The 18,445-nt window shown below is 36.8% G+C and overlaps 1 protein-coding gene across 1 annotated transcript; it reads left to right on the top strand.

Annotated features, from left to right (window-relative positions):
• Positions 1-1,463: 1,463 nt before the first annotated feature.
• LOC135155036 (uncharacterized) lies at positions 1,464-16,229 on the top strand. The gene is made up of 6 exons (XM_064103407.1): positions 1,464-1,544; positions 1,819-1,914; positions 2,446-2,795; positions 5,978-6,116; positions 7,525-7,650; positions 14,181-16,229. The coding sequence occupies exons 3-5, from the start codon at positions 2,447-2,449 to the stop codon at positions 7,595-7,597; spliced, it is 561 nt and encodes a 186-aa protein (XP_063959477.1). The 5' UTR covers positions 1,464-1,544; positions 1,819-1,914; position 2,446; the 3' UTR covers positions 7,598-7,650; positions 14,181-16,229.
• Positions 16,230-18,445: the final 2,216 nt, after the last annotated feature.

Below are 18,445 nucleotides of genomic sequence, written 5' to 3'. Positions count from 1 at the left end.
GGTTGATGGGTAAAAATGAAAGGAGTGTAGGTCATGCACTAAAGTCAGAATAAGTTCATTACAATCACACGTCCTCACACACACACACCCTCACCCGTACACCCTCACACACACACAGACGAACACCCTCCGACTTTCTCTCGCTCCTTCTCCCCCTCTCTCTTTCCATTCATTCTCCCCCCTCCATCTCTCTCCGGTCCACCCTCTCTTTTTTTTGGCATTATTACATCATATATATTTATGTTGCGGAAAATGGTGCAAATTTTGTGTAAAGCAATACAAAGAATATAATTTTGGGTGCAGCTGTACAGATGTCGGAAAAATCACAATGCGATAGTAATTACTTATTCATATTCAAACCGTGTACTGCTGTAAAAATGAATATATAAAAAAATAATGGTCGAAACACGGTTCATTCAATTTGATTGGTTCCCTTTTAAAGTTGTTTTACACATAGTATCGTGACAGAAACACCGCGGCAAACATAACATTCATATACTCTCTGAACAGTCTAATCATTTTCAGTCTTAGCTAAAGGTTAGAACACATGAAATAAAAAAATAAGTTGGCGAAATTGTCAAGAAACTTTTTAAAATTGTCATCAAAATCGCAAGAAAAAGAGCTAAATTTGTCATTTTTCTTCTCCCGCTATTTTTTTAAATGAATTTTTATTGTATTTTGTACTAACCAATAACAAGTGTTAGAATAGGGATTAATACAAGTGGAAGTTGAGTAAAAGAAAAGAGAGAGACATTGTCAGAAACAAAGTAGAAGAGGAAAGATCGAGCGAAGAGGAGGTGAAAAACAAAATAAAATAGGGCTGCAAAGTTCAGCAAACAAAAAATGTAGGCGGAAAATTGATGCTTTCATAAAAACAATTTCTTGAAGAAAAAAAAGACATAAACGTGAATTCCACTTCAAACTGGCAGTCATATTGTAACTCATTCTTAGAGGAGGGTTACTTTACTTCTCTTTCATATAAAAAACAATATTCAAAAGAAAGACGTAAAATAAATCCACTTCAAGTTGTCACTCATGTGGTAACTCGTTTAATACAAAAGGATTATTTTACCTCTCAAGTGATATAGAGACAACTCAACCTAGACAATTTGTTTGAATGACGGTTGAAAGAGTACCGGTTAATATCACAGCCATGAAACCAAGATATAAAATCTTTCGTAAAAAGGGTGTCAATCTTGTGTAAACGAGTAATATATATATATATATATATATATTTATTATTATTATTATTACTTTTTTTTTTTTGGGGGGGGGTGCCGCTATATCATATGCATATACAATGGGGTGCATCTACTTTTGTGCTACAAAACATGACCATATTCGGTGAAAAAAAATGGTTGATTAAATTTGATTGGTTAACTTGTAAAGCTGTTTTGCATCAAGTCACGTAGCAGAAAAAGCCAACCCGGTGAAACAAGTATTTTATATAATGTTTTCTTTATCAAGTCATCAGTTCCAGTCCTACCTAGAGACGAGAGAACGTTGAATGCTATTCCATGAGTTTGCTAGATTGGCAAGAACTGGTAGGAATAAAGAACTTTGATTTCGTTGCGTCAAGAGGAATAAAGAGCTTTTACGATAGTCGCTTTCCTTAAACGCTTTGCTCAACTTTATTTTTCAAGGGGTATATGAATGCCGCAGAAAATTGCTTATGAACGCGGTTTATAATTAAAGATAAATAATAATGTATAATCTCTAGTATATTCTGTAAACTGTTTCCTTATATATTGTGCCTTCTATCCTGTTCATAATTGCATGAATGTAATTTGATTTCCCTTTATGAATTCTTCTCTTTAGGTTGTCAAGAGATCATCCTTACACACGCTTACAAACAGCCATAATTACCCGTCAGCACAGGCCATTCTCTAGTGACCTTTATTGATTCCTTAACAGGTAAGAATGGGGGTTTAAATAATGTAGAAGTGTTAAGGGGGGGGGGGGGGGTTAGCAAACTTTTTTCGTTTTGTTTAATTTGTGGCTTTGTTTATTGTTAAAAATATTCATTTATCAATGTAAATCTTGTTTGATAATTTATTTAAAAAACTGTTAATTTTCATTTGAGTCTAATCCTTTATGTTTGGATTTGAAATCAATAGAATAAACTTGTATGAGCATAGAGTCAACCCGTCTATGCTTGTATTTTGAATATGTTATGTTATGTTATATCGAGGTTTTTTACCTGACTGCTAAGAAAGCACGAATGCCTGTGAGCAAGTAACCAGGGGACCGACAGCTTAAGGTCCTCTCCGAGGGACCTGGTATGCCATTAAACCCTACATGAAGTTGTGGTTTTCCTGTTTTTATTTGGTTTTACGTGTTGAAACAAATCCACATTTACGTAAAAACCCTTAGCGATATTGAATCTTTTTAAAGGTTTGATAAAATTTGCTTTCTTATAGAATTTCCTTTTTCCTTGGTTTGCAGCATGTCACCCAAAGTTATTGCAGTCTTGTGTCTTCTGGTGGATTTCGCTTCGATCACGAGTGGTCGTAGTCTCAGTAACAATGACGATACTATCGATGAAACTCTATTGACTGACGATACTATCGACGAAACTTTATGGGATGACGATACCATCGACGAAACTTTACTGGATGACGATACCATCGACGAAACTCTATTGACTGACGATACCATCGACGAAACTCTATTAACTGACGATACCATCGACGAAACTTTATGGGATGACGATACCATCGACGAAACTTTATGGGATGACGATACTATCGACGAAGCTTTATTGGCTGATGACTCCAGATCTCTTATTAAAAAGGGTAAGATCATCTTATCATACTCATATTCAAAATTTATAAAAGTAAGTTTCCACAAGAAAAGGGTCGAGATAAATCAACCGAGTAGGCCTATACAAATCAGGATGCTAACAAATGCGTCCTACAGACACCATCACCACTTTTCCGAGTTTACTTTACCTTTTGCTTTTAGTCTGTCACTGCAAAAACTCCGGTGTTGATTTAACACCAGCCCGGAATCTATATATGTTCACACCAGATAAGTATTAAAACAAAAACCAGTTTGGAATCAAACCGATGCTGTTTTAATACTAATTGGTGTTGTACAAATACCTTTCTGGTGTTAGATACATTTTCTTTTCTTAGCAGAAGTATCCGATTAGCATAACAATGCTTGCGTGAGGAGTGTCTGAATTCCTAAACGATTCGGAATTCACTGACCGAGTTCGACACAGCACAGTACGGACGTCTTTTTATCAACGCTTCTTCCACGTGTTAAACTCTATAGGCCTTATCGTAATAGATCTACGTTTGGATTCGACGTTAAATATAAAATAATGGCGAATCAAGAAATTAACCTCGGGTTAGGCCACAAATTAAAGGCATTTTCAGAAAATTCTACTCAATAATCTGGAGTCCCTTCGCCTTCTTGTAAGCAATGCTACAAATGAAGCATTGGCTCGTTTAAAGATTGGGCTGGCTGTTTGATTATGTTGATTCTTGATTCACTGCCCGGGTCAGCGGAGCTTCTACAACTAAAAAAGGGTGTCGGAGATGTCTTTCGAAAGGTAATAAGGTACAATATGAATATAATTCTAGACGCCAGGAGGAGTTGGATAAAAAATTGGCCTTATTAGAGTAAGGTAAGCAGCGGGCGCAGCCCTTGCTTTGCTGAAGGAAGGTATTGCAGATATAACAAAAAGGAAGAAACATATCAGAAAAGCAGATGGATCTGAAGCAGGTTAGTGAGATAAAGATGAATGAAAATTCCAAACTAGGCTATTGCTTTTGAAATTTATGAACGGTTGTACATAATAGATATGGCCTTATGTTGTTAATGGAAGATGTTCGTTTTTCAGCGGAATTACTTGGACTTAATTATGGGAGATCAATCAAATAAATATAAAGAGATCATTTTTATATTTTAGGTTGGTCCGCAGTGGATGAATACTTGAGTGACTTAATTAATAACATGCGACTCTGATGAGGGAGAAAAGAATGAGGCAAGCTCAGGCTTGTGTAAATAGAAAGCGTATAGGTATTTCGTTCAACAAATGAGGGTTATATTGGGCAAGAATGTTGGAAATTTTCAAGGTTCTTCTACTACTTCCGACAACTTATTTCGCAGCCTTTGGGTCAAGAAATCGATATTCGCTTGGCAGTGTCGCCAACTTATATGTACAATATAGTTGGCGCGGGTATGCAAGTGGCTTCAGACCACCGACGAATGTTTTGCCTGTGGTAGGCACGGGCAGTGGAGAAGTTGCCCAGGTATCAGGAAGCAAGATTCATCCGTCAGAGATAACAATGCTCAACAGAGTTAAGGGATCTATGATTGATCATGGTCAAACTGAGCAAGGTAAATGTCAGTTTTGTTCTGTATTTGACGAAGTGTGGTATTTGAAAACTGAAGAGTAGAATGATCAGAAGCGCGTAGCAAAGCAATCTATCTTGATCCTACCCAGTCCATAATTATATGTTAAGAAAAGATGTGTTATTTTGGTTAAATTACACCTTTAACTAATGAACCTAGACATAGATATGACACAGATCAAACAATCTGGAATATATTGACTACTCCTGGTCCGTCAGCGGGCCCTTCTAAATTAAGAAATACAGAAACAGAGCATTGTTGAATTTGTTTCGGTTGGGAAACATCGAGTAACGTTAACTTATTGTTGATTTGACAAGATGTGCATGGTAGGAGGAAGAATTTTATTTGAGAAATTATGAGTATGATCAATGAAATTCAGAACCTTTGGTTAAAGGTAGATTGAATGCTTCCTTACAACTTGGAAATCAACTGATGCATCTCAAATTGCTGTAGATGTCACTGAACACGGTTACAAGTGTACCTTATAATAAGATGATAAGTCAGCATTGACATCGATCCCGATTTCGTTTCTGAAGCCATTAACGAATTATTATTAAAAATGGTTTGGTTGTTGAATCCACCACTGCACCCCATGATGTTAACCCCCTTTCAGATTCAATTCAGAGTTCAGATATAAAAAGAGACTGATTCTTGGTTTACGTTATGTCAACTAACACTTGTGGAAGAACACTATTATGGAATGTAGTCATGTCTTATTTAAAAAAGGGAGATTTTATGCTTTCCTTTTAACTTAAGCAAGGTTATCATCATTATTACATTTTTCAAGTGCATGGACAATTGTAGGATTTAGTTGGGATTTTGGTAGTGGTACAAGGTTTTTCTCTTTTTAGGTTTTGCCATTGGGTTGGCAACAGCTACCTTTGTTTTCATTACATGATTCAAGCCTATTGTTAATCATTGGCGTAGAAATGGTATTTTCATTGCTTTGTATATAGATGATTGGGTCGTGCTGCTTCCTTTGATTCGTATGATACTATGGTCAAGACGGTGAAAATGACATACTTGAAGCAGGTTTGATACCAAATGTTGAGAAATATCTCAATGGACTCCTGTCCAGTGTTTGGATTGGTTAGAATACCACGGGAAAGCAGAGTAGCTTATATAAAGATTACTGAAAGAAGGATGAAGGATCTTGAATTATGTTTAGATTCATTTCAAGCAGAATTGCCTGATGTTTCAGCACGAAAGATCGTAGTTATAGTTGGAAAGATACATTGTATCCAGTGTTTGGCACAGTTACTCAATTTAAAACCAGATTTATGCATCACGAAATCATCCGGAGGGTACATTGGGATAGGACATAATGTTATACCGAGGTTGTTTTACCTGACTGCTAAGAAAGCACGAATGCCTGTGAGCAAGCAACCAGTGGACCAACGGCTTAAGGTCCTCTCCGAGGGACCTGGTAATGAGGATAAATGCCTTACCAAAGGGCACTAGCGCACCACTTGGGAATCGAACCCGGGTCACCGGAATCCGAAACCCCCGCTCTACCGATAATGTGATCAATAGTGATGATTTAATATTCGTGTTCTTCTTCTGGAGAAGAATGTGCATATTCTTAACGTAAACATTATTTCTGCTTATTCAGTTCCACAGACTTTCATCTATTCTGATGCAAGTCCATCAGGCTGCGGGGCCTGTGTTTCTGAGTGCGCAGGCATGAAATGGGATGAGATTGGATTGAGTTTGAAATGGTTAAAAGCTCCACTTGGAGAGAACTCAAGTCAGTAAGTATGGCACTTCGAACATTTGCATCTCACTTGAGACATAAAACTGTCAAGGTCTTCTGTGATAATAAAGGAGTAGAATCGATTGTAAATAAAGGAAATATGATTGCAGAATTGCATGAGATGAGTTTACACAGCTTTGATTTGTGTAAAAGAAACCACATTAGTCTTCACGTTCATTGGGTTCCCAGAGAGGAGAACCGTTTTGCAGATGCACTAAGTCGCATCATAGATTTTGATGATTGGGGTGTGTCAGATGAATTTTTCGGATTTTTGGACAAAATCTGGGGCCTTCACACTGTGAAAAGATTTGCGGACGATTTTAATTTCAAAATTAAGAAGTTCAATTCTAAATTTTGGTGTCCCCTAACAGGTCATGTTGATTCCTTCTCATGTAATTGGTCGGGCGAGAATAATTGGTTGGTTCCACCTATCGAATGTATAGGACAAGTACTTAAGCATCTGAAGGTTCGTTCTGCTAGGGGGACTTTGGTTGTTCCCTTCTGGCCGTCTGCACCCTTCTGGCCGATTCTTTTCTCTGAACAAAGTGATTTTCGTTCCTTAATCTCTGAATACTTCAAAATTGATAATCCTCAAGGAATTTTCGTTCAAGGCAGAAATAAACAACAACAAAAAAAATCCATTTTTGGGACAAAGAAATTCCAAAGCCCGGTCTTATGTCTACGCCTTAACGGTTTGTGAGAGATGGCTGACATGAATGTTGGTATGTAATAAATCCATTTGATGGAGGTTAATTCAAAATTATACTGTTGGAATGCAACATGTAATTTTTACACGGCCGCATGGCAGATAGCTGCATAGCTAGGATCCACTTATGCTGCAGAGCAAAGAAGTGGTGATGGAAATTGGAGAATGTTGTGATTATGTAAAAGAATAACCATCGTAAAGGTTGATAAGGAATTTATATGAGATTTCATTCTCAAATTAGTTATAATTTACTGGCAGCGGAGCTCAGAATGAAGAAATTGGTGATGATTGAAAACATTCAAAGTCTCAAAATTACATAATTCTTGAGAATAAAATGTTTCAGAAAGTTTTTTGCGAGTGTTTTTAAGGCAAAAATAAATATTTTCGCAAAGGAAATGAATCCCAAAGCTATTGTTTTGCTAAGCCTTCAAGACGATTGGAACGAATTCTGATATGGAATTGTGATCTAATGAATTTCATACTGAAATTTTAGTGAAAATATAAAACCATCTGGTTTGAGGATAGCTGCATAGCTGATATTTAATTTTGCTGTCATGGCTGTAAAACGTATTAGAAGTGATTAAATTTTGAGAATTTGATAAGAATGACTGAACTTTAGAATTTATCACAAATTGAATATATTGTATTGAGATAAATATATACACAAGCTTAAGTTTTGTTTAATTTTTCTTAAATCCAGAAATTATCTTCATGAAGGATATGATATAACTTTGAACAAGGTCTTGACAGCTTCGAGAGCTGATACACTATGAGTAAATACAACAGAGCGTTGAATATCTGGAGAGATTGGTGTAAGAAAAATAAGGTAAATTCTGACACAGCAGAACCAGAAGATATTAGTCGCTATCTTATTCATTTGTATCAAAGAGAAGCTCCTTATTCGAGGATAGAGTCGGCTTTTTTACGCCATTAAGTGGCATTTTGACTGCAAGTCAAGGATGAATGTTAATCCCTGTGATCGCAAGTTCATACATATTGTTTTACAAGGTTTAAATAAATTACTAAACAAACCGATCGTTAAGAAAGAAGTTATAACCCCGGACATTTTGAAAGCAGTTGTTGAGAAGTATGGATCTTCAACGAGTCTATTAGATATTCGATTATGTGCTATGATTTTGATTTCCTACGCAGGCTTTCTACGATTTGATGAAATGATACATATTCATAGATGTGATTTAGACTTGTATTTGTCTCATGTGAATATTTTCATCATGAAAAGTAAAACCGATATTTACGGGCAAGGAGCATGGGTTTCTATAGGTGCTACAGATTCCCCCACCTGCCCAGTATTAGCTTTGAGGAAATATTTGATTGCAGCGGGGCTTAACGATGCCTCTGATGAAGAATTTCATTTTAGGCCTCTAAATTACTGTAAATCCAGTAATAGTTACAAGTTAAGACGTGGACAGTTGTCTTATACTAGATGTTTATAATTATTGAGAGAGGCGTTGGCGAAAGTAGGGTTGAATCCAAAGAGTTTTGGCATGCATAGCTTCCGAAGTGGCGGAGCCACAGCAGCAGCGAACTTTGGTGTTCCAGACAGGTTGTTTAAGAAACATGGTAGGTGGAGGTCGGAGACTGCTAAGGATGGATATATGAAAGACAATATGACGGATCGTCTTTCAGTTTCTATGACTTTGGGGCTTTAGAATTATTTTTATACCGGGTAAATTAGCCTCAGTATGATTATACGTATAACTTTGTTAAAGATGGATTGTAGGTGTTCGATGAGATTGTTGAATGAGACATGTATTATTCTCATTATACTTTAAAAGTTGGTTAAATTGAAATTATTGCGTTGTGTAACTAATTTTCTTGTTTACCCGTTCTTTGTTTGACTGAGAGGGGGAGCTATATGTTTGGCTTGTCTTGCCGTCGAAGCTTGGTGCTCCCATCGAAACAGGTATGTTTTTTGTAAAGTATATATAAATGTTATTTATTTCAGGTGTTGATGTTGTTGCACTGGTTGTGCTTAAGGATAGTGAGGCGTGATTGAAAATAATTTATTCACGATTGAGAGTCGAATTAGGGAATAAATACATTTTCTTTTCTTAGCAGAAGTATCCGATTAGCATAACAATGCTTGCGTGAGGAGTGTCTGAATTCCTAAACGATTCGGAATTCACTGACCGAGTTCGACACAGCACAGTACGGACGTCTTATTCGGGATGGATATGTGGACGATTGACTGGATACAAGAAGATAGAGCAAAGAGAATTCTGATGGATGGATAGGCCTTACAGCATATACAGTACATTGATGAGTTCTACGAGATCTGAACTCAGTGGGAGGCCTCAGAGTGAGCAAGTACATTCGTCAGTAAGTACCGTTCGTGCTGTCTTGCCGTCGAAGCTTGGTGCTCCCATCGAAACAGGTATGTTTTTTGTAAAGTATATATAAATGTTATTTATTTCAGGTGTTGATGTTGTTGCACTGGTTGTGCTTAAGGATAGTGAGGCGTGATTGAAAATAATTTATTCACGATTGAGAGTCGAATTAGGGAATAAACCAAAACGAAACTGGTGTTGTTTCACACTTCTCTGGTGTGGACATATACAGACTCCGGGCTGGTGTTAAATCAACACCGGAGTTATTGCAGTGTATACGTTCACTCTTTCTAATGAGCTGTTTCATGTTTGATTTTTTTTTAACCAGTTGTAATGTCAAATACATACATGTAAGTTGTGCACAATTCAGACTTTTGGCTGCGAAGTGCAATAATAATAAAACATTCTCAATTTCAAATATATATATAATTACCACCTCGAAAGAAATGATGGGAAAAATATTCCAAATTGCCTCCCCCTTTCGTTGAGGTTTTCAGTCTTGTAATTCTTTAAGAGCGACGATGGCCGAATTAAACTATGAGAGTGTATTCGCATTTTGTATTAAAATTCTGTGTCGATAATATGAACATTTACGATGGTTGCCATGCCATATGCAAATATCGTAGTAGAAGGGGCAGACCATTCTTACACAAATTATTATTTACAAAAATTATAGTAGACGTCCATTACCTCATAGAAATTTAGAAAAAATACCTTTAAAAAACATGATCGTCCGAAAAATAGTTTTATACAAAGGGTTAATATTTATTTCTATTACTGTATTGTATTGTATTCATTTTCCGTCAATTAAAAATTACAACAACGATAGATATATTTACAATTACAAAGAAATGATCATTAAAAAGACGGAGGGATTGCCGTACTCAGCGTTGATAACATATCAACGCTGTTTTACAGAGGGGTCCCTTACATAGATATACATGTAAATATAATACAGGAAAAGAAAAGCTTAGTTGACTTACGATAAAGACGTTGACAAAATGTGAAAAAGTAAGAAAAAAACGTATTTACAATATATATACAAGATAACAAAGTAAGAAAGTAAGAATGAGGGATCTGATCTAAAAATTACAAGAAGTCTGGAAAAATGTTTTTAAGGCCTTTTTGAAGGCATCGATATTTTCTAACAATTTCATGTTATTACCAGTTATGAAGAAAGGAATGGGTAATTGCTTAGACTATTATTACAGACATTATTGATTGAAGTCCATGTAATTCTGCAAGCATGTTGAAATGATTTTATATCAAAAAGTGGGAATACTCGGAAATATAATGGTTCGTTTATTTCATTTACCTCTTTTAGGACTGAATCATTTTGTACCCATCTCCAACTATACTTAAAGAAATGTGTTATTTTAATCAATCTAATATTAATCATTAGATAATGCTAATTCATGTATAACACAATGTAATACATTAAGTTTAGTCCCGATAACGGCCTTTCCTACAAAAGAGAATGGTTATCGATAATGTCCATTTTTGCTGAGTTTCTTATGCATTTTTCTTACTTTTCGACTTTGTTTGGGGATTTTTGCTCGATGAAATTGGTCGAAATCTTTTTTTTTTTCAATTTAACCCCCCCCCCATAATGTGCATGTCGACTGATTTCATTCATCAAATATTCAAACACACAATTTATATTTGATCTATACATGTAATTAAAAAAAAGATGGGGGGGGGGGAGGTGGTATAGGGGTATGAGCGCAACGGTTCTCATGCGCGTCGTAAAATATTGCAAAAAAAACCAAACAAACAAAACCGTCCGAAGTCTTTGTGGGGGCAGGGACCTGGGAAGCGGGGGTGCTGAAGCACCCCCAGAAATTTTCCTGGGGGTGCTGCGTGTATTATTTTCCATAGGCAGCACCCCCACGAAATCAGGTTCCCCTGTATTTTTTTAAATATGTTATAATGTACATAATTATCACATCCGACAATCGCAAATCATTTACATAGTCTTTCACATATTCCAATAACATCCCTCCTATAACGCGACTCAATCAAGCTCCAGCGGGGCAGCACCCCGGGGGGGGGCACTCGACCAAAAAAGTGGTAGGGGTGTGCCGCGGGCGAGACGAAAAACGGGGGCCTTGGAGCGGGCTTATTGTAAAAAGGAGGGTCCTCGGAACGGGTTTCGGAACTACAATTTTGTGAAAACGGGGGTCCTTGGAACGGATCGCCAGCGTGCGAGTACGTACGTATGTACCCCTATGGAACGGGCATGCGTGCATGATGCAGCTATACGCGGCCTCCGCTGGGTGCGCTAGCGCAGAGACGATGGTCGGACAGCGCTCGGCGGCCGCTTTTCACCAAAATTGCAGCAGATCAATGCGACCGGAACGGCGTAACGAAAAATATGCGAAGCTTTGGAGCGGATTTCTTTCTTTTTTTTCTCGATAAGAACAAAGTGCTATGCCTTGGAGCGGCTTTCTTTGTTTTTTGTCTCGATAAGACAAAAATGCTATGCCACGGAACGAAAATTTGAGTGTGAAAATGGGGGTCCCCTCCGCGGCACATACCCACTATGCATTATATACTGAGTGCCCCCCCCGGGGGCAGCACTCCGATACAGACGTGGTCGCGCGCAAAATGTGATAACCATACACACTCTTCGATAGCGGGGATGGACATGGGGTGGTTAAAGTTGAAACTTCCAGGTTTTTTGTCGAATCAAGTGAGCGCGCGCCCGACCGCCCGTGTATTGTATACAAAAATTACAAGTCAGACAATAGAAATCAAATTTCACAGTCTTTTTCGCCCTGCCCCATGGCCCAAACGGGCTGGGAAGCGGGGGTGCATGCTGGGGGGTGAATAGGCAGCGCACCTCCTGGAAATCTAGTGGTAGGTATGATAAATGACAGAAATGTAATGAAAATGAACGACGTTTTGTAGAACCCCCCCACTTAATTTTCCGACACATTACTTGAAATAGTGTTTAAATTCACCCTCTTTCAGATCGGAATATCAAATATTTTCTGCTCGCGCTTCGCGCTCGCATTATTGATTTTTATAATAAAAAATGTATTTAGAATGCCCAGATACTAGGTCTAACTCTAAACACGCGCATACATGTTTATTCAGATACGCAGCTTGATTTTTTTTTGGGGGGGGGTACTCCGGGCTGAAAATATTTATATCAAATACATTTTATCAAAATCTGATAACGATTAGTTAAGTTATTTAATTCTAAAGTGTAGCAATATTTTATGAAAATGGTGATATGCAGTGTCGTCATGAATATTTAATAGGTGGGCTGATGCTGTCACATCCCCACTATCCTAGCTGTTCCTTGTGGAATAAAAATTATTTCATTTTTTTCATACCAGAATGAATGATATGTCTCCCTTATAATGAAATAAGTTGCAGCAAAGAATATCTAATGGACTAATAAAATCAGTTGTCAATTCAACTGTTTTGGTTCTTGAAAGGAAAATATTGAATAAACCTAATTTTATATAATAAAATACAAAAGAACATGTGGGGAATAATGCTAATATTTAAAATACAATAACTGTGATATTCCTTGTCTGATTTTGATAAATTCTTCATTATTTTGTTCGTCTGAGTTTCCTTTATCTGTTTAAACCATTTTACATTCAGTGTGGAGTTTCAGATCATAATATCAAAAATTTTCTGCTCGCGCTTCGCGCTCACATTATTAATTTAAGAATATATCCAAATACCCATCATTTTCTTAATTTACGAAACATGAAAAGAATGTCCCGTTTTCAGGTCTGAAATCTCAATTTTGTTTCCGCTCGCATCAATTGTATAGTTATATACCTATCCTGTTCATGATTAGAAAAGTGCATATAAAGATGTCTCGTCTAGGTTTGAAATCTCATTTTTATTTCCGCTCGCGCGCATTATTTGATTGTTGATATATGTTTCGTCTTCATGGGTAACTGCAAACAGTCCTTATAACACGTCCCTTTCGATCAGGCCAGAGCGTATATAAAAAATATCTGCTCGCACTGATCGCGCTCACAATTATTATTTGTTACATACGCATCTTGGACCACAAACATTGCTCAAAATGTTCAATTTTCAGGACAAAATACATGAAATTTCCACAAAAAATAGCTTGCGCTTCGCGCTCGGATTATCTAATTATATATTTATGTTCTTTTAAAAGAAGAAAGCTAAGAAGTGACTGATATGTATATTTATATATATATATATATATGTGTGTGTGTGTGTGTTTGTGTGTGTATGTGAGGGTGTGTGTGTGGTATGTGTGTGTGTGTGTGTAATTATGGAATACTGAATTGAGTCTGTCCCCCCCCCCCCCACCTTGAGAAAAGATTTCAGCACCCCCACTGAAAAAATCGTTCCCAGGTCCCTGTGTGGGGGTCTATTCCGCCTGTCGTCACCAGCAATTTAAATTTTCGTAGGTACTTGGACACATAAACAAAAATCGTTTTAATCTGTGGCCTGTGGCTAAAAATAACTGGGAAAGACTTCGAGCTACATACTGATGGCAGACATCAATTGACGACCATAATTTATTCATGATATTTTTCTCCCGTCATAGTTCACAATGTTAACTATGTTAAGGTATGCACTCAATGGCCCGTATTCTGAACTAGGGTATAACATAGACCGTGGTCCAACTCTTTACTAAAATTATGGGAAGCCAAACATGTCAAAAAAATTCACATGGTATGTTTTTTATGTTTGCGGTGCTCTTTCCTATAATTTTTCAATGGTGAAGACAATTATCTTAATTTTTTTCATCCTTCCCAGACAGTTAAGAATGATTTGAGAGTCAAATGAGCTGGCACTATGAACCTCTACTGTTTGAGATTAATGTCACAATAATTGGCTATCCATAACTTTGGGTAAAATTGGTTACCCACAATTTTGGACCAGGGTTTGAATTAAACACGACTTCAGAATACGGGCCAATATCCATTATCTCTCTGCCAATCGTAGGAAATTGACAATGTTCTGATTTTAAATTATAATTTATTTTTCTTTCTCTCAACAGTTTTCAGAAGATCTGGGACTCGTCATTACCGAAAGGTCTGCCAAAGAACTAATTGTACTAGTGATTGCGATCTCTGTATTAATATTGGTTGAGAACTTGTTGTTTTGATACCTCCAAATTAATCACTCTGATTGGAAGTTCAAGTTAGATTCGTAATAAAATGCCGTAGAGAGAGAGAAAAATTTAACCGTTTGTTTACGATAACGTAGTATATAGTCATGATATTTGCTTAATTAAATGTGTTATGGGTTCGTATGAGTATTTGAATTAATATAAACATCATTTATAAGTTTACGAGTTCGTTGTTGCTGAATCAGCGATATATATATATATATATATATTTATATATATATATATATATATATATATATATATATATTTATATATATCTGTCTATCTGACGGTCAATCGGATCGGGGTCGCCCTAGCCACTAACCCGTCTCTGTGGTCTAGTGGTTAATGCACCGGCGTTCAAAGCTGGGGGCCCGGGTTCGATTCCCGGCAGAGACATTTTTTCGGCATCACCAATTTTTCCAAAGGGCAGATAGCTCTGGGGAACCTTGAGTTAAGCTACGCCTACCATTGTTCTCTTCATCCATTCCTTTCACAAAAATATTTAAAAATAAAAGAGTTGCCAAAGCTGTTGTACATATATGATTTCACACATTTATATATATATATATATATATATATATATATCCAGGATTCGCACCCAATTACTGTTTTAAAACACATTAAACTACAGTCAAATAAAAGACGATGTATATTATAAGGGTATTTGATGGTTTTTTTCTTTCTAATTACTGTATATCTATCTATTAAACAACATGGCTCTGGGAGCTACCTCGATAGGTCTTTGACCTTTGTTGCTACCCAACATTCTATATTTATTTTTTTCTTTAATTTTCGGGGTATATTTCTGATGTTTTGTGACTGTCTTCTATGATGATGTCTTTGACATATTTTATAAATATATTGTACGGATATGGAAAATAAAACTTATGACCTAATGAACTTTTTGCTTATTATGCATACATCTGGCAGAATGTAACAACAGTCTGAAACACTAGACTAAGTCGATTGTGATTTCAAAGTTACAGAGCCTAGATAGTTTACTCACATCGGGCATTTTGATGTACATTATTTGTTTTATGATACGATGGAATCGGTCTTTGATGTTAACTCTCCACCTTTCCTTACTTGGTAATGAGTACATAATAATTACGATACATCAGATTAGTTCATTCATGGACCTACTACTCTGACGGTCCATGGTTCATTGATGGTCACAGAGAAATAAAAAGTAGTAAACTATCAACGAGTATACGTTTCCCACTCACCTAAATCGATACAGATCTATTTCGGCATCTCATAACAGTTGCTTTACTTCAGAGGTACCACGAGCATATAATTGCAACAAGAAGTCAAAAGATATTCATTCGACCAAACCCATTATTTTGTGTTTAATTTGATACATCTGATTGACAAAAGCGTATGAATATGATTTAAATATAACTCTGATTCCAGGGATGGTAACTTCTGAACTTCCCTTGCCCGATTTGGGAAGATATATGTATCAATGACTTTTGAACCATTTTTGACCGGCGGAAAAACTGGGGCTATTTTATTGTTTCAGGTGATGAATTTGATCCCGTCAGGAATTATCTTCATAAATGGGGAATTAGTTTCAAAATGAGCTGGTTAAAATACCCTTTCCTGGTCTGATATGGAATGTCAGATTATTCTATCCACTAATAGTAAACATTCGACCCTCTATTTTCACCCTTATTTTTTTAGTGATTTTTGCCCTTTTATCACAAAAGTCTATGGGGGAACGTTTTACGTGCGTGGTAAATAGAGGTATTCTGTTACCTGATGCATCGCACTGTAACATATATATATATATATATATATATATCAAAATCCGACTTTGACTATATATTATCTTACATCAGTGATGGTTATAGTATGCTTTACTCTCCCTTTCTTCTTGATTTATTATGTCTTGTTTTTTTGGTGAATGATTCAAATAAATAATTAAGCAAGTTACGTTGGTACGTTTGGATTTGTTCTTATAAGTTTGGATGTATATAGTATAATAATGCTATAGAAAGAGAAAATGGACAAGAGAGAGAGAGAGAGTGTGTGTGTGTGTGTGGGGGGGGGGGGGAGAGAGATAGAGAGAGGGGGAGGGGGGTGGGGGAGAAAGTTAAAGAAACAGAATAAGAAAAAGATGGTGAACGGTACAAAAAAAAGGTCGCCGTATATTTCTTGGAAAACTGCAACTCTTCTAGCCTAATTTTACAGTGAAATATCGTGAAATGTACAAATGACCAAATTAAACAGTGAAAATACTGTAAAAGCCTCATTTTCTTACGGTTTATCATACCAGGCAGTGGCGTACCGTGGGTCACGGCATTGGGGGGGGGGGGGGGGGCACCAGCAAAAAAATTCGAGTCACTTAGGGAGCGCGCTCAGTTGCCAGGTATACTGACCTAATAAAGACATTTTGAGGACAAGCAGTGCCATTAAACAGATATGTATCTCACTGATTAGATAATGCGAGCGCGAAGCGCGAGCTGAAAATTTTTAATATTCAGACCTAAAAAAGGACATTATAAGCAAGTTTTTTGTAATCATGATCTGTCTCGCTAAACAAACAATGCGAGCGCGAAGCGCGAGCTGAAATTTTTGTATACATTGACCCAAACAGGGACATTTTAAGGACTATATTTTAGGAATCCATTTAGAGTATAAATATCTCAGCATAGTCATCTAATGCTAGTGCAATCCTTTGCTGATTTTGTTAGAATTACATCTGAACACATTAAGCACTTTTTGTAGTCATTGTAATCAGGATAATCATACGCATCTCACTAATCAAATACTGCGAGCGCGAAGCGCGAGCTGATTTTTTTTTTGTAATTCACACCTGAAGAGGGGCATTCTAAGGCTTGTTTGTAGGAATTCACAAAGACCTAACGCATTTCACTAACCAAATGATGCGAGTGCGAAGCGCGAGCTGAAAAGTTTTGATATTCAGATCAGAAAAATTGACATTTTAAGGACAGATTTGAGGAATTTATGAAGAGCAGACATCTCACCAATCAACTAATGCGAACGTTAGCACGGACAGGAAATGTTTTATATTAAGACCTTAAAATAGGGCAATCACTTTAAGTAGTCATGAAAAAGAAGCAAATGTCACTACATAAAACAATAATAACTCGAATTGCGAGGAAATATATTTGGTGTATATTGTTTTGAAAACGGGAGGTTTTAGTACAACAGGATCATATATCCCGTTAAACAGTCTATGCGAGCACCAGGAACAATGAAGACATAGGCCCTTAGCGAATAATGTTTCATAACGTTATGAAAAAATGCTTCTTATGTAATATAACATAACATAATATAATATAACATTTCAATGAACAATAATTTCTTCTTTCCCCACTACGTTTCTCTTCCTTTCTCCCTCTTTTTCTCCTTTTCCCCGTTTTTTTTTTTTTTTTTTTTTTTGGCCAGCCGATTGGGGGGGGGGGGGCACGTGCCCCCCCATGCCCCCCCGTAGTTACGCCACTGATACCAGGTACGGTGAAAAGTACAAATGGCCAGGAATTTATCATTAAAACAAATAGGGTAACTTGCGGTGCGAATTTGCAACTAACTTTTACGCTTTACTTATTAAAGATATAAGGGTTTCTGATAGAATTTACATCAGTATCAGTATCAGTATCAGAATCCATGCAAATGAATTCATCATATCATGTAAAGCGTTTCATACAGTATACAGACCCATGATTTCTTTAAATTAGATCCGGTTGTGTACGGGGTAGCAATTAAGCGTCGAAATTATTAGCATGACTAGCGAACTATGCTCACGTTATGTCTGAAAGTGAAACCGGTTACTAGATTGAATTAAAAATTTTGGGTGCATGAGATCACACCAGTGGCGGACCGTGACCCGGAGGAGACAAAGCATTGGAGGGGCGCAGCATTGTTCACAAACAATACAGTGCCCCTCCAATCATTGTCTAATCCGGGTCATGGTCCGCCACTGGATCACACACACACACAAACACACACACCCTAACGAGTCCCAACTTTGATGAATAATGAATAATGATATCTGAGACCCCGATTGCCAAATTACAATAGTTTGTCGATGTGTCCCACAAAAAAAACCCAACCAAAATTATCAATGATTTATCATAACTTGATTACAAATACAATAGGAAAATTAATTACAAAAAGTAAAAAAA

This window comes from Lytechinus pictus, chromosome 8 (genome assembly GCF_037042905.1).
Source record: "Lytechinus pictus isolate F3 Inbred chromosome 8, Lp3.0, whole genome shotgun sequence".
NCBI lineage: Eukaryota > Metazoa > Echinodermata > Echinoidea > Temnopleuroida > Toxopneustidae > Lytechinus > Lytechinus pictus.
The sequence above is the reverse complement of the archived record's forward strand: the minus strand, read 5'-3'. Positions and strand labels throughout refer to the sequence as shown.